The 14,604-nt window shown below is 43.1% G+C and overlaps 1 protein-coding gene across 1 annotated transcript in view; it reads left to right on the top strand.

Moving 5' to 3' along the window:
* The window catches only part of Gcn5 (Gcn5 acetyltransferase), a 46,760-nt gene extending 34,207 nt beyond the window's left edge, over nucleotides 1-12,553 (top strand). The window contains exons 15-20 of the mRNA XM_084593188.1: nucleotides 1,974-2,117; nucleotides 3,302-3,416; nucleotides 8,127-8,157; nucleotides 8,456-8,525; nucleotides 8,660-8,744; nucleotides 11,461-12,553. Of these exons, the coding sequence (XP_084449314.1) occupies nucleotides 1,974-2,117; nucleotides 3,302-3,416; nucleotides 8,127-8,157; nucleotides 8,456-8,525; nucleotides 8,660-8,744; nucleotides 11,461-11,654 (639 nt within the window). The 3' untranslated portion in view covers nucleotides 11,655-12,553. The remainder of the gene's footprint in view (nucleotides 1-1,973; nucleotides 2,118-3,301; nucleotides 3,417-8,126; nucleotides 8,158-8,455; nucleotides 8,526-8,659; nucleotides 8,745-11,460) is intronic.
* The last annotated feature ends 2,051 nt before the right edge of the window (nucleotides 12,554-14,604 follow it).

The raw sequence follows: 14,604 nt of genomic DNA, 5'->3' as shown, positions 1-14,604 counted from the left end.
TGATCCCAAGGTTGCAGGTTCGATTCCAGCCACTGCAGCCGCTTTTCTATGGAGGTGAAACACAAGGCGCCCATATATTGTTCGTTGCCAGTGAATGTTAAGGAACACCAAGTGATCATAATTTCCGGAGCCCTCCACTAAGGCGTCTCTCATAGCCTGAGTCATTTTGGTATGTTAAAAACTGTGAACCCAACCAATCGTGTTGGCATTGTTTCCCTCCTGTTCTTTAACTAGTCCATCTTTTGAAGAAAATGTAGGGAGAAAGATAAAGGAACATCTATATTTGTCCCCATAGACTGACTTAAGAGGTTTTATTTTAATTCTGTATGACAAAATGCTCAGTTCTCAACTTCGAAAAAGTTATGACTGTGGCATTGCAGTTCGTTCACAGTTGTTTGCAGTTTCTTAGATTGGCATAGTATACAAGACATATCACATGCAATACACGCTAGTGCACAACACAGTTGGTCCTGAAATGTTCAGATGTATTGTGAATTTGTAGTTGAAAAGTAAATGTAAGTTTTTTTGTAATTCAGAATGATGAAATGGTCACAGTGGGTATTTTGGGAAAGGCTGCTGAGCACTTTAATTGTGTGAGTTCAAAGCAGCACCAATTATGGGCACCCAGTTCTGTTGTCTGGAAAAAGAACAGGCCGCGATTATGTATGAGCGAAGCAATGCAGTTTTCCCAGCTTGAAGTTATGTTTTCTATTTATTTTGCTCTTGTTTGGTTTTTGATTAGTACTTCTTTTGTCTTCTTCATCATTTCTTTGCCCTTTGTGGTTGTTGAAATGTTACATGCTCAGTTGACAAATAAAACAGATGGCAAGAAACTTGATCACAGCTCCAAGCTTGGTGCCAGTTGCATAATGTCATGTAACGTGTGAAAAACCATGCGTAAATTCTACGTTGATATCCATTGGCAGTGATGGTAGTGGGGTTTTTCTGGCCTATTGTTTAGCACTTTGACTTGCTCCTGACGTGAAGGCAGTCTTAAATGGCTATAATGAAGGAAAAGAACAGAGCGTGACTGAGTGAAAGAAACAGAAGAACGGGCTTCTGCAGCAGCCCCGTCATTTTAATTGATTACAACAGCCGCTAATCTCTTGGCGTGGCATGCAGCTTGTGCACAACTATGCAAGGAGATTAAAGCGTGACTATCTGCGAGTACATACCGCATTTACACGGTTGTAAGTCGACTCACCAAATTGCACGTCCAGAAGAAAAAACAAAATCATACTGGTGGATGCTTTCCACAACGAAAATTTATTGATTAGGGGGACCCCACTTCAGATCATGTTTTTGGGTGATATACGTTTCAAGCTTGGAAGCCTCCTCACTTGGCATCACAGTTGAGAAAATTTTATCTGAGTGCCACTGCCACTCCCACTTAAGCATTAGAAGGTTTGAGCTTGCAGTGTACTGTGCATTTGTTTCTTCGGTGTAATTGACGGCTACCCCTTGATCGCTGCAGTGAATGAGCGCCAAATGCTTTTCAGACCTGTGGAACTCGCGGCGAAGCATGTGGTCAAGTCAGATGTGCTAACTCAAGGCACCACTAAAGAATGAATGATTGGCGGTGGCTCTTTCATCAACTATTGACACTTCCTGGAAGGGCCACCGTGTCACGTGGCATGACGTGCTTGGCGTGCAAAAGCCCGTCTCTCTGTGATTGGAATAGCTGCCGTTCATCAACTGTCAGCATTCCCACTGGTGTGCACTGTAAAATTAAAGAAAGAAATATTCTTCCTGAGAAGCACACGCAGTGACTGAATGCTGTGCTTAGGACAATAGAGCAAATAAACTCGCCATAGCGTTCTTGAGACATTGTTTGTCTTCCTCTTATTGGCAGTGCTGTGCTTTGTTTTCGATTGTAAGTCGAAAGTCTACCCCCGCTTGTGGTTTTCAAATTTAATAAAGCACGTCGACATACAATCATGTAAATGCGGTATTCTTGCATGCTGTGCTTTCAGGGTTTCTCCAAGGACATCAAGCTGCCAAAGTCTGTGTACACGGGATACATAAAGGACTATGAGGGAGCCACCCTAATGGGCTGTGAGCTGGACGAGCGCATATCCTACACAGCCTTCAGCCATGTCATCCGCAAGCAGAAAGAGGTATAGGCTGCACATCTTATAGAAATGAGGCTGCTCATGATTGTTCTGAGCAAATAGGGCCTCTCATACCATTCTGAAGTTGTTCTTCTCATAGTTGCTTTCTAAATTCCATTTCTAAGTTGCTTTCTAAATTCTTTGTGGCACACCGCGTAAGCTTAACTTGAGGCGACCATTGCAACCGTACAGTTTGTGGCTGCAAATAAGCACATGGAAGCATGGCATAGAGAGCATGAGAAAATTGAAAGGCGTGCGTGCCAGCAAAACTGCGATGTGCCAAGATTCATTATACCTTAGTGCTTCTTACACCACCCAGTGCTCTGGTACAAAGGTCACTCAGCATGGCCACCCAGCCGTGACAGATAGCACAAGGCTCGTGAACAGGCAGTCACGAGACATCAGGCAGAATTGCAAAGAGAGTGGGAACTGAGCCTGGTTGTTCTTATATGGTGCTTTTGATGAACTAAATTCTTTATGGGATGGAACGAAAGAGACACACATGGAAACAAAAGGTGCTCTTTCTTTTCTGAGTCTTTTTTGTTCTGTCCCATAAAGGATTTAGAATGTCGAAAGTATTTGGCAAGACTTTGCATTTGCTTCGTGAGACGTTACAGTACATATGTCACCACAAAAAGGATGGATGCACGGGGCCATTTCAGACTGCCATGCTAGTCGCTGCTTCTGAACTTGATAAAAAGGCTTGTCCTCAGCCCATGCGTTATTCGTTAATATTTCAACATTGTAGTACAGCATTTTGGCCTTACATATGTCTCATCTGAAGAGGCAGAGCGGCCTCACAGATATGCTACTGTGAAGGCATATGCCCAGACAGCCCAGCGACAGCAGTGCGGGGTTCTAAATCCTGGAGGCGGAACTGATTCGTTTCAAATCATTGGACTGCTTCATACATATACTACTTCGATAGCATGAACAAACCAAGTTAAGCTGTTCAAATTGTTCAGAAATTGAAATGTATGAAGTTCTAATGAATGAACTTTCACTGCATAAGGCTAGACACAGTTGAACACACTTTGTGAGATTTGTCAGTGTTACTTAAGGAAATTAGCTTTGTTGTCTGTGAAAGTGACTATGTGTGTGATAAATGGGGGGAATAAAAGTTTAAGGCCTGATCTTTAGGCACAGGTGCTTGGTTACTGTTTCCATGTGTCTTCTTGTGGATGCTGCAGATAGTGAAGAAGTTCATCGAGAAGCAACAGGAGCACATGCAGAAGGTGTACCCTGGTGTGCCTTGCTTCAAGGAGGGTGTCCGGGAAATTCCTCTCGAGAGCATTCCAGGCCTCCGTACGTGCCACTTTTCCTCCTCTTTTTCCAAACTCATCTTCAGGGTTGTTCCAAGCGCATTTTTTTTTAACCATCATGCAGTGGCAAATAGTATATTATCTTTGTTCATCCTGCCCCACCGCTTTCTGTCAGTCAGCTTGTGCTTGGGAGTGCCAGCTCTTATATAGGCTTACTGTATTCACTGGTTTGCACATTACCTACACTCAAGGCTTTAACTGTAATTTGAAAAGGAACTACTGCCATAGCAAATGATAAATATCCATTGTTTGCCTGGCTCGAAGAAAGGCCGATTCAAAGCATCCACTATTTCGTGCATGGCTGCTACACATATTAGGTTACATATTTTTGTTGCCATGGATTCTGGAGAACAGTTGTAAATTTTGTGGCCTAGGCTTGGTATGGTTGTGTGTCCCCAGGAAAAGTAGTGCAGTCTAAAAAATCAAGTTCCTAAGAGCATTCTGTAGCCTTTCAACATTGTGCTTGTTTATATGTTTTGCGTGTCATGGGTCTGCTTGAAATACATGAACATGTGAATTATTTGACAGCTGTTTGGACCAGGCTTTACTAACTGAAAGCAGGGCACTTCCATTAAATAAGTCAAAGTATGTGTTCAGCATGTATTGTTGGTTGGGGCTGTACAGCTGTTTCCGCCAAAGTATGGCACGCCGGGTGATTGATTGGCACCGAAGGTGTTGTAATTTACTTGCGTCAACCTGCCCACCGCTACGCTTCGTGAGTTTGATAAGGGCTAAAGCAGCGAGTACAAACTGTGTGAAGGAGGTTCAGGCAACTCACTGCTAGTAGGGGTCAAGCCTGCTAGCTGCTGGCACTAGGCATGAGGCTAGACAAATTTGAGACCAAAATGATTTTACCTGCTCAAGGTGCGGCAAAGAAAACACTGTCATGCAGAGCCTGATGGTAACAATTTAATTACAAACGGCAGAGTGCTTGCATGTGCACATCTGAAAACATTCAAAGTTACGAAGGTAAGGACGAAAGCCTAAGGTGTACTGAAATGAACTCGCTGGTAATACTGATGTACCTACCAATGAAATAAAAGTACACAGTACTACATGAATAAAGGAATAGACACAAAAAAGTATAATGGAAAATGCAGTAGAACTCCGCTTTTATGTCTTAAAGGTAAGCTGAAATGTTTTTTGCGAAAAATGAGTTACGTGTGGCATTTTATAGTTTTTTGTCCGCTGAACAACACTATCATACTTAAAAATGACAGAAAAGAGCGCAAACGGCAGTTTTTACTAGAAAACAAGCAGCAGCGGGACTGCCCTACAAGGAAACGCCGCGGTTGTCCGTGATTGGCCGGCCCCATCATGACGTCAAGCTCAGTATGCCGGCCGGCGCCTGTGGTGTTGTTGCATGCGCGTTACTTCAGGGGACTTGAGAGCTCGATTTAAGCAGTTGCTGATTATTTGAACAATGTAAAACACCTTGAATATTCATCATAAGCGTTCAAGCAACCAGCAGTTCTAAAAAAAAATAAAATAAAACGACGGTACGAAAGACGTTGTCAAGTACGTCGACAGCGAAAGCAAAGGCGCGAGTCAAAAAGCGCAAGGGCTTGCCCGCTTTAACAACTACCTTTTACACACTAAAGCTCGTTTCAGTAGTAACAAAAGGAATAGGCATTGCATATGATGCAATCCTAGTCGACAGCGCGTTTATACAACCTTCGAGTATCACCAAATGGCTGAACGACAAACGCACGCGTACTGCAGCTACTGCCTGTGCTATCTTTCCAGCTAGTTTGCGCGGGCCGCTGTTCAATGCAACGCCGAATATGGTCCTGCTTCAGCCGCATCATGAAATCAGACATATTCGCAGCACCTGCAGCCCCGGATAAAGCGAGCTTACCGACACGGTGCTGGCAGCGAGCACGGCGGACGGGCGCTCTGGATGAGCGCACTCTCTGGTCGTCGCTAGGCCTATACTGTTTCGCATCGGCGCCACAGCAGACGACGCTTGGAAATTGAGCAGCGTTGTGATAAATGTGCTACTCGTAGAACTGCCTACTGTAAATCACTTTGCCTCACAATGAAATAAAGATATTATTTATCACGGCGCCGCCTTAGAAGATGAGCTATTGTATACATACAAGAAGATCGGATGAGCCGCGATGGCACCGGCAACTGCCACTACACAGCTGTGAAGAGAAACTTGCTTGTATAGCAGTTATCCTACCATCATCTTGGTACGGGTCAGCGAACCTCAGTAATGGTTAATATTTGACATTCCATTATCCCTGGGCCTATTATTTTAGACAGCAATAAATTTGAGCAAGCTTTCTTGACACTAGAGTAAGGGATCCATGGACAGCTTGTGGAAGGCGCTGCCGGCGTGACGTGTGGAGGCGGGGCTGCGTTCGGACTATGCTTGAGTGTGCTGCTGCCGCGCGAGCTGCACGGCACTCCAGACACTGCGTTAATAATGACTATTGCAGATGCAGCTTCATTGTACCGTTTATGCATTTCGTTTGCTTTACCTAATTGGTAATTGTTGATGTAGCCGAGAATAGCGGCGAGCTGTGTAACAACAGTGAGCCGCGAATTGCGTCTTAGGTTCGGTATCCTCGGTTAAGTGTAACGACAGTGAAGCCAGCCGTGCAACAACGATATTAACCTAATTAGAGGCGAGAACCTATGACAGAACGTCATCAGACTTCAGTTGTGGTGATTTAATTGGAATTTCATGTGGCCGCAATTGCTGCCAGGATGTGATTATCGTCATCGACACGAAATCATCAGTGCAAAACACAGTTGATTCCAAAGCAAGATTTTTTTTTCCTTTTCATGACAGAGGCCCACAAGCTGAAAATTTCTTACCCTCTGGGAGGCTATAAAGCACCACGTCGCGTGGACCACCGATGTTCGCACAGTGGAAAGCTGGGCTGTTAGCCACCAATTGCTTCACGCACTCACAAGAATATTTGTTTCCTAATGACATGAGGAAAACAATTTTCGATCATCGAGCAACGTTTATTTTACAACTGAGCTAAAGCGGCTCACTAGTCAGAGGGCGTTGAAACGCGCGGCGTGCCACTCCGCAACAGCTGCGTATCTACTGCTCTACCTAATGGAATCTTTGAACACACGGAACCTTCAGCACAGAATGGTAGAACTGGAGAAAAAAAACAGCACCAGCAGCAGATTGCGCTGATCTGTCGATCACCAAAGGGCGGGATGGAGTAAAGCAAGCGTGCAAAACGAGCGGCCGGCTTAGCCGGCTAGCCGGCATTTCGAAATTGACGTCACATCCGCCTGCTTCCTAGTTTCGAGGCCCCGCCCCCGCCGCACCTGGCAGTGACGAGAGCAAGACAACGGCGCGTTTTAAACAGTCGATTTCTGTTTTTCTTATCGACAGAAGTGAAAAAGAAATCGACAGACGTGATTAACAAAACCCCTTCTTTCCAACCACTGAATTTCATGCAGTTTGAAAACCGTTTCAGCTTCTTTTTAAAGGGGGTGCATAAAAAAATGTACAGCTTACCAGCAGGGAAGTCTAGTAGCCACCTATGAAGCGTGTGAAAGAAGTATAGCCTTCTGCGCTTCCTTTATTTATTTCTAATGTTTGCAATGTTTTTTGCCGTTGCAATTTTTTATGTGCACAGAATGTCCTCAGCACTCTACTATGCCTCTCTCTCTCTCTCTGCCTTAGAGGGGGGGTACACGAAGTAGGCAAAGTTTAGGCACAGCACTGGTACGCACTTCTGCACTGTTTTGAGAGCAGCCTCTTTAGTCCTCTGCAGTCCTCCCCAGTAAAAAACTCGAAATTGCATTTTTAAGCTGGAGGCAACAAGGAAGACGCGGATGATAGAAGCATGCCTTGGAGCCAACCTGTGCCTCGCACTGTATCGTCCACGTGGCGTTTATTGTCGTGGCACGGTTTCGTTTTCATACCTTTGGTCATTTGCACACGCACTGCAGTGGTGATGTAGCTGTGCCATCAATTGCACAACTGGACTCACACTGCCCGTAAGTGTGCTCGTTATCAGCTTGGCTCCAACATGCTGGAAGCTGTTGAACAACGAATGGCTGCCAAGCATGGATGGAGTGAGTCCTGTTCTGGCCTGCCTAATGGTGCCACTCTGCACGCTCTAAGCATAGCCTGTCGAATTAGTAGTGGTAAGGTTTAGAGCACTATCGTAACATAGCATGGAGGAACTCTGCCACAGTTGCAACATGTCAGCAGAGTTTTGTTTGTTTGAGTTTCAGTAGGAGCTTGGAGGATCTGGTTTGTGAAAATGTTGCTGACAGGAAATGTCAGCGCAGCTGGAAATGTGACAGTTAGTACTGTATAAGATACAAAGGGAGGCAAAATGAGGAAACAGTTTCAGAGAATAGCCTTTGGTAGGATGTAAACTGCAACCTTCATCTGTAAGTATCAGAAATTGATGTCAGTATGGCAACAGGTTATTCCTACAAATTGCCATATTGAGTAGCGGAAGGACATGCAGTGGTACCAGTAAATTTTTTATTTGTTTACTCCTCACATTCCCTAGCATCTGGGTTTTACGGGAGGGATTTGGATAGCCCCTGTAAAGGACGTTTTGTTCTGTGGTGGTAGTGGCATTCTTGAAATTCACAGCATGGGAGTGCTGTTTGACTTGTGTTAAATGATTCCAATTTTTGGCCGTTTGAATATTAAATGAGTGAAAAGAGTAAATGAAAGTATTCTTGGATTCTTTTTCAGGAGAAGCAGGCTGGAAACCAGATAAGAAGTAGTAAGTTGTACATAAACTCATTTCTTAATATCATTGTGACTGTGGTTCCGTGCGGTTCTTTATGATATTCAGAATGTACTAGTAAAAGAATGTAAACATTTTTCTAAAAATATAAATTATCTTTTGCATTTCTGCTGAAATTTATAGTCCCTATTTTTTTCCTATTTGATGCTGCAAATGCTCATTTAATCACCAATTTTTTACACCTAAAGCATACTTTTGTAGTGCCTAACAATATAGCCTCTAGTATTCATTAGCATGTCTCAGATAAATGTGTGACTGCTTTTAATTTTTTTAGTGTAAAGCAGGAGCAAATGGACCCTGACCAGGCATATCAAGCAATGAAGTCTGTGTTGATACAAGTTAAGGTGAGTGTTCTTGGTTACCTTTGGCTTGGTGTTTCAGAAGTAGTGTGAGAAAGTCCAAAGAGTAAATATTTTAGAAGTTATAATGGCCAATACTCGGATGTCATTATATAGTTTTTCTATTTCCTGCCTTTCAGAATCACAGTAGTGCATGGCCCTTCTTGAAACCAGTGGAAAAATCTGAGGCACCTGACTACTATGATCACATCAAGTATCCAATGGGTGAGTTAATGCTATAAGGGAATAGGCTGTTGGCTGCAAACACTGGAAAAGCCTTGGCTTTTTTTTAATCTAGTTTTTAACCTTGATGCACAGTAACTGCACTGTTCATCTGTTTAGCAGAGTGATTGGTACTCTGAGAGGATGCAGGAGCTGCCATCCAAATACTCTACAATCTTGCTGTAACTTAAAGGTCTATAATGAAATAGTGAGCATAGTATAGGAATACCTGTTCCCCTTGGAAGGTCCTAAGAAGCCTCTGCATCTGAGATTATTTTTCTGAAGAAATATTTTGGTACAGAGGGACATAATGAGCTCAAGTGAGTCACACTGATCATAACTCTGATTATATTTACTGCTTGTAACAGCACTCTGCATTTATGCGCCCATTAGATGCAGCAAAGTGCAATTGTCGCACATCACTTGCCATGTTAAGTATACTGCAAAAGATATCTGGAAAGCGTTTTCTGTCTAGCAGGGCTAGCACACTGCATTTCCCTGGACGATTGATTCATTGGTGTCAACATCCGAGCAACAAAATATTAACCCTGTGCACAGACCTTTGTTGAAACTTGCAGATAGCCCACTGTGCCTTTAAAGTCAGTAAACCTATTGGAGCCCCCTTTTCTCGTTCTCCAATCTTCTCGTTGCAAGTATGCTATACCTTTCTGGTGCCATGTGCAGCATAGTTTCCACGTGCACAGCATGATTACATGGCAATGCATTTGTTTTTTAGTCGAAATCAAGAATAAGTGTGCATGGGCATGACTTGTAATGCAAAGGCAAGATAGCCAATGGTTGGTAATAGACTTGATTTCTACAGATGGCAAGCCTAGCACAAGGCAGCAGAAAATTAGCTGTGCTGATGGAATTGGGAAGTTTCCGGGTACGAGATGGCTGCAGCTCATACAGAATCGAGTTAATTGGAGAAATGTGGGCGAGGCCTTTTTCAAGCAGTTACCAATCAAGCTGACGTTTATGATGATGACAGTACACTTGAACATGTGATGTTTCATTGGTTGGCGAGGCCAAGATTAATGACAGTGGCACAAAATGAATGCACAAGGTAAGACAGTTGTCATCAGGAAAATTGCATCAGGTTCAAGAAGGGTGAAACAGCGAAGGAATTTGACATAGCCCTAAGCATATTAGTCCACAACCTACAAACGAGCACTGAGGTCCCTGAGATCATTACGTGGCCTTTTTTAATTGTCTTTTGATAGCCTTTGACAGTCTGGTGTACCACTGCTTCATAAGACACTGCTCTATGTAGAAAAGTGTTGTGGCCGGCATGCTCATACTATTGCAGGTAAATCACCGTCACGACGTTATTCCTTCAAGGCTCGTTATGTAGGTGCCGCAGCCATTTTAGGTCATTTGTTTCATTTATGTGTTTTGTTTATTTACCAGCATTTAGCAATACTTGGCGGTGCTTGCGGTGCACATTCAATGCTCTCGCAACACACATTGATGACGTAAATGCTAGCCAGATTCTCTTTGGTCTACATAGTGGCACATAAACTTTTTGGCATGAGACAGTTGTGGCCATGGTCGCCTATGGCTGTAATGAAACTGCAGGTATAACAAAAAATTGTGGGGCCCGCAAGGCTCTTGTTGTTTAGAGGTTCAAACTTATTAACTAGTTAGTAGTATCCTTTTGTGTATGTTATAGCATTGCACTGTTTTTAGAGAAACATCAGGCTCACGTACACATATAAAAGACCCCGTCTGCACTTTTGTTGAGGCCTTTGGAAGGTATATACCCATGTCTGTGGCATTTCGTGGGGTCAGTAAATAAATTATACATTGCTCGTATAATTATGCATTGCTCAGCTCTTTCTTTCTCTCATTGTTTTTGCTTCTCTTTTTTTCTTTTTTTGTAATACCACATCATTGGCTTGCCTCTCATAGTGTGGGCTGTGTTCATCTTGACTTAGAGCTGGGCTAAAAGAATATTAAAAAGAGACAGTACAAGATGCAAATGCAAACTAGTAACTACACTTTATTTTTAATCTTCCCCAACATCAGTGAGGATGAGATAAAAAGCAAGAAAAAAAGACAAAGCAAAAATACATTAGAAAGCATATGACAATTGTCACTTTTTCTTTCACAGTCAGCGCAACTGAAAAATTGCTCATGCAACCACCTTCATTTTTGATCAAAGCCTTTGAAAAAGCCTTCCCTATTTCGCATGTGGCCTGATTTCTTGATTGCTTTATATTGTTAGGGGCGAGGAAGAAGCAGGCACTGGCGTGGGCAAGCGTGCTCGTGCTAGGTCCGCCATCATTCATTAAACGTCGTATACCATCGTCATTAGTTATGTTCTGTCTCCTCTCTTCATTGGCTTGCCGCCGTCTCGTAACAATATATATAGGCTTCTTCAATGGCTTTGATTGAAAATGGAGGTGGTTACTTGAGTAATTTTTCAGTTGCATTGATTGCGAAGAAATGAAGGAAAAAGTGCATCTATATGAAAAGAAAGGGAGCGTGATGCGATAATTGGGGGGATTCTTGTTCTGCTTTTTTTTTATCTCATCCTCATTTATGTTGGGGAAGATGAAAATAAAGTGCAGTTGCTAGCTTACTCTTGTTTCATGTTATGTCCTTTTTTAGTATTTAGTTAGCGCATCTCTAAGTCGAAATGAATGAAGACCCCAGTGTAAACGATTGGTGGGCTGTGTGCGTCATTAGCTCAGTCAGGTCTTTGTTTCGCTTGCAGACTTGAAGACAATGGCGGAAAGGCTGAAAAACCACTACTATGTGCACAAGCGGCTGTTCATTGCGGACATGCAGAGGATCTTCAGCAACTGCCGTGCCTACAACAGCCCCGACACCGAGTACTACAAGTGCGCCAATACTCTGGACCGCTTCTTCCAGAACAAAATGAAGGAGGCAGGTCTCTGGGACAAGTGACAGCACGGCATGCTGCCTCTCCACACACCGAGCTTTCGTTGCCCGCATTGTTCTCAGTGAGCCTTCATATGTGCTCTTGGGTCACCACAGGGTACAGTAGCATTGGTCTGAGAAATATTCCCTGGTCGTTTGTTGTACTATTGTTTAACACGTGTTTGTGGCTTTGGAACTTTCTATTGATGTGCCCAGAATGCAAGCACATGAAGGACCAGTTTATTGAAAACCCTGGCGCCAGTCTTTGTTCTTTGCTCGCTGATCTACTTTTTGTTTGGCTTCAGAAAGTACATCATTAAAAACTTGATTATATGCTGCTCGGTTGTACAGATGTTGGGGTTGCATTCGGGATGCATTTCCAAGTATATCTAACTTTTGTCAGGTTCTCTGTGTTCTTAGTGCTTAGCACTAACATCTCATGATCATCTGTAATAAATTCTTTGGTATGGGCTCTGAAGCTTGTTCAGTATTTTCATCTGGTGTAAAATGTGAGTTACTATACTCTTAACATTTAAATGCAGCAGATTTGAGCATCAGATGTCTCTTGTATTATATTGCATGGTCTGAGTCTGTTTAAAATCTCATTTCATTTTTGTCTCATTTTTTCATTGTATAAAAGCATGTTCTGCTATGCTATCTCATAATATTTCAGTCTCGTAGCAGAGGAGTTATCAGCCTGAAAAGCTGTTTGTGTGACATTTGTTTTATCATTGTATCTGTTTTCTTTGTATAATTACAGAAAATGGAGATTATGTTGCTGGCTTTTCTTAATCATTTCTGTAACAGACATTGTGTAGATAGCAATGTCCAAAGTTTTAATATCTAAACTGTTCTCTTCACACCGTTGAGACAATTGGGAACAAGCAGATTTTGCTGCAAATAAATGTTCACTAAGAGATTCCTTATTTCCTATTAAATGTACTTTGTGTCAGTGCCTCAACAGTATGCAGCTTAAACTGAATAGAGGCAGGCTCCGCTGAGGATCCTTGCACCTCTTATTAGACCTGATCTCCTAGAAGTACAAAAACTTGGTCTGAACGCTAACAGAGCATCATGCAAACTGCTGTGGGTGCAAAGAAATCTTTCAGCTCGCATTCACATTTGTTATATGGCAGTCAGTCAGTCTTTATTGACCTCTCAAGGAAAGAAATGCACATCACTGTTCAATTTTAAGGACTAGTGTTAAAGTATGTAGTGTGCTTTGATGCAAAAGCAGACAGTCTCATTTTACTAATATAGGTCAAACATTCAAAACAATTTCATTTTATTCATAAAATATAGACATGGGCTTTGGCATAGAATTGCAGGTACTCTTTCTCAGTCACTGAAGGTTGCAGAGTGAACTTCAAATGGTATAAATAAATGAAGAAGCACTGAAGTGCATATCAGACAATGCATAGTGACGCAACTGCTGCAGTTGTGCCAAAAGCAGACCATTGCTCTGTGTTTCACCATGCGGCCACTGCAGCCACAAACCGCACCAGATCTATTGGCAAAGCAGCTCGAAATGAAAAAAAAAAAAAAAAAAAAAAAAAAAAACTATTCGATCAGCATTTACTCCCCTTTCGCTGATAGGACATCGCACTTTGAAAACGAAAGCATGCCAATTTGCGCTGAGCAGAAAGAGAGAGAAATAGAATAGAAAGGCAGGGAGATTAAGTAGGCAATGCCAAGTAGGCTGTCCTACATGCAGGGAGAAAAAGGAAATAAAGAGCGCCAAGGAAAGAGTCTGTCACTTGTCTAGAGCTTTTAAACGCTGATGCCATCCTCACGCCAAAAAAAAATGCCATCAGGATAAAATAGTTGGCTGTGGTTTAGCTACGGTCAAACAGAAGTGGCGGCGGCAGCGGCCACCTGTGTTGCTCGTCGCTCACACATTGCAGCACCGTTGTGGCGGCGTTTCACAAGACGCTCCTCACGTTGTTCCGGTGTTTCCACTGCTCTTTTGGCTTTAGACCATTCTCTTCTCCTCCGCAAGCTTTCAGCTCACAGTGCAATGTCCTCCAGATCATCGGATGCAGCCAATCAACGTTCATAACGAGCACAGCTTCTCAATTGCTTTTCCTCCGATGTGTCTCGCCACGCAGCTGCTGACGCGTTAAGCTACTTTCCAATTACCTGCTGCCGCTCCTGGCTTTGACTGGGTCACCTCTGGGATGATTTAACTAATTTTTGACTAATCACCCAATGATTTACTGGAGCTTGTAAATTACTCAATTATGACCCCATGGATTCCAGAGGTCTGGCGTCTATCGAAAGTTGTCCCTGTTCTTAAAAAACAAAGTGAAGGGTTAGTCTTAGATAATGTTAGACCACTTTCTTTAACATCGAATCTGGTGAAACTGTTGGAACGCGTGCTGTATGACCATGCCCCTCTTCGCCAAAAGGGAATGCTGAGTTCCTGTCAAATTGGTTTTATGCCAAGCTGTTCAATGTGGTGTGTACATACTGATCTAGAAAGCCGTGTTCGATTAGTCCGTCGTCATCACCAATATGCTGCACTTATTGTTACTCTGGGCACCAATAAACATTACGACACAGTGTTTAATATACGCCCCTGCTGCGCAGACTGCAGGTTCTAGGCGAAGCTACTTTGTTGCATGGGTGTCGGCATTCCTTACTGGCATAAAATTTTACTGCTGTCAACGCGGGATATCCTCACCCAAATTCTAACAAACCCGAGGAGTGCCTCAAGTTGTGGCTGTCCCGTGCTTTTCAATCTTTTTCTCAGTTTTACTCAAGGCAGATGTGGGCATTTGCTATTGGTCCCTTGGCTGGTTGTTTTCTCTCCATCTTCCATTATTTGGCGCAACCTATTTATTAGGTGCCTTCATATTCCCTATCAGATTGCTATGCCGTTTATGGCTCGCTGTTGCCTTCACCAACAAGTATGCTTTCAGGATTGGAACGGCCGACAGCCCTGCCTGTGAAAATTGTGGCTGTGAAGAGACAATCG

This window comes from Amblyomma maculatum, chromosome 2, assembly GCF_055883805.1.
Source record: "Amblyomma maculatum isolate TAMU_Amacu chromosome 2, ASM5588380v1, whole genome shotgun sequence".
Lineage (NCBI taxonomy): Eukaryota > Metazoa > Arthropoda > Arachnida > Ixodida > Ixodidae > Amblyomma > Amblyomma maculatum.
The sequence above is the reverse complement of the archived record's forward strand: the minus strand, read 5'-3'. Positions and strand labels throughout refer to the sequence as shown.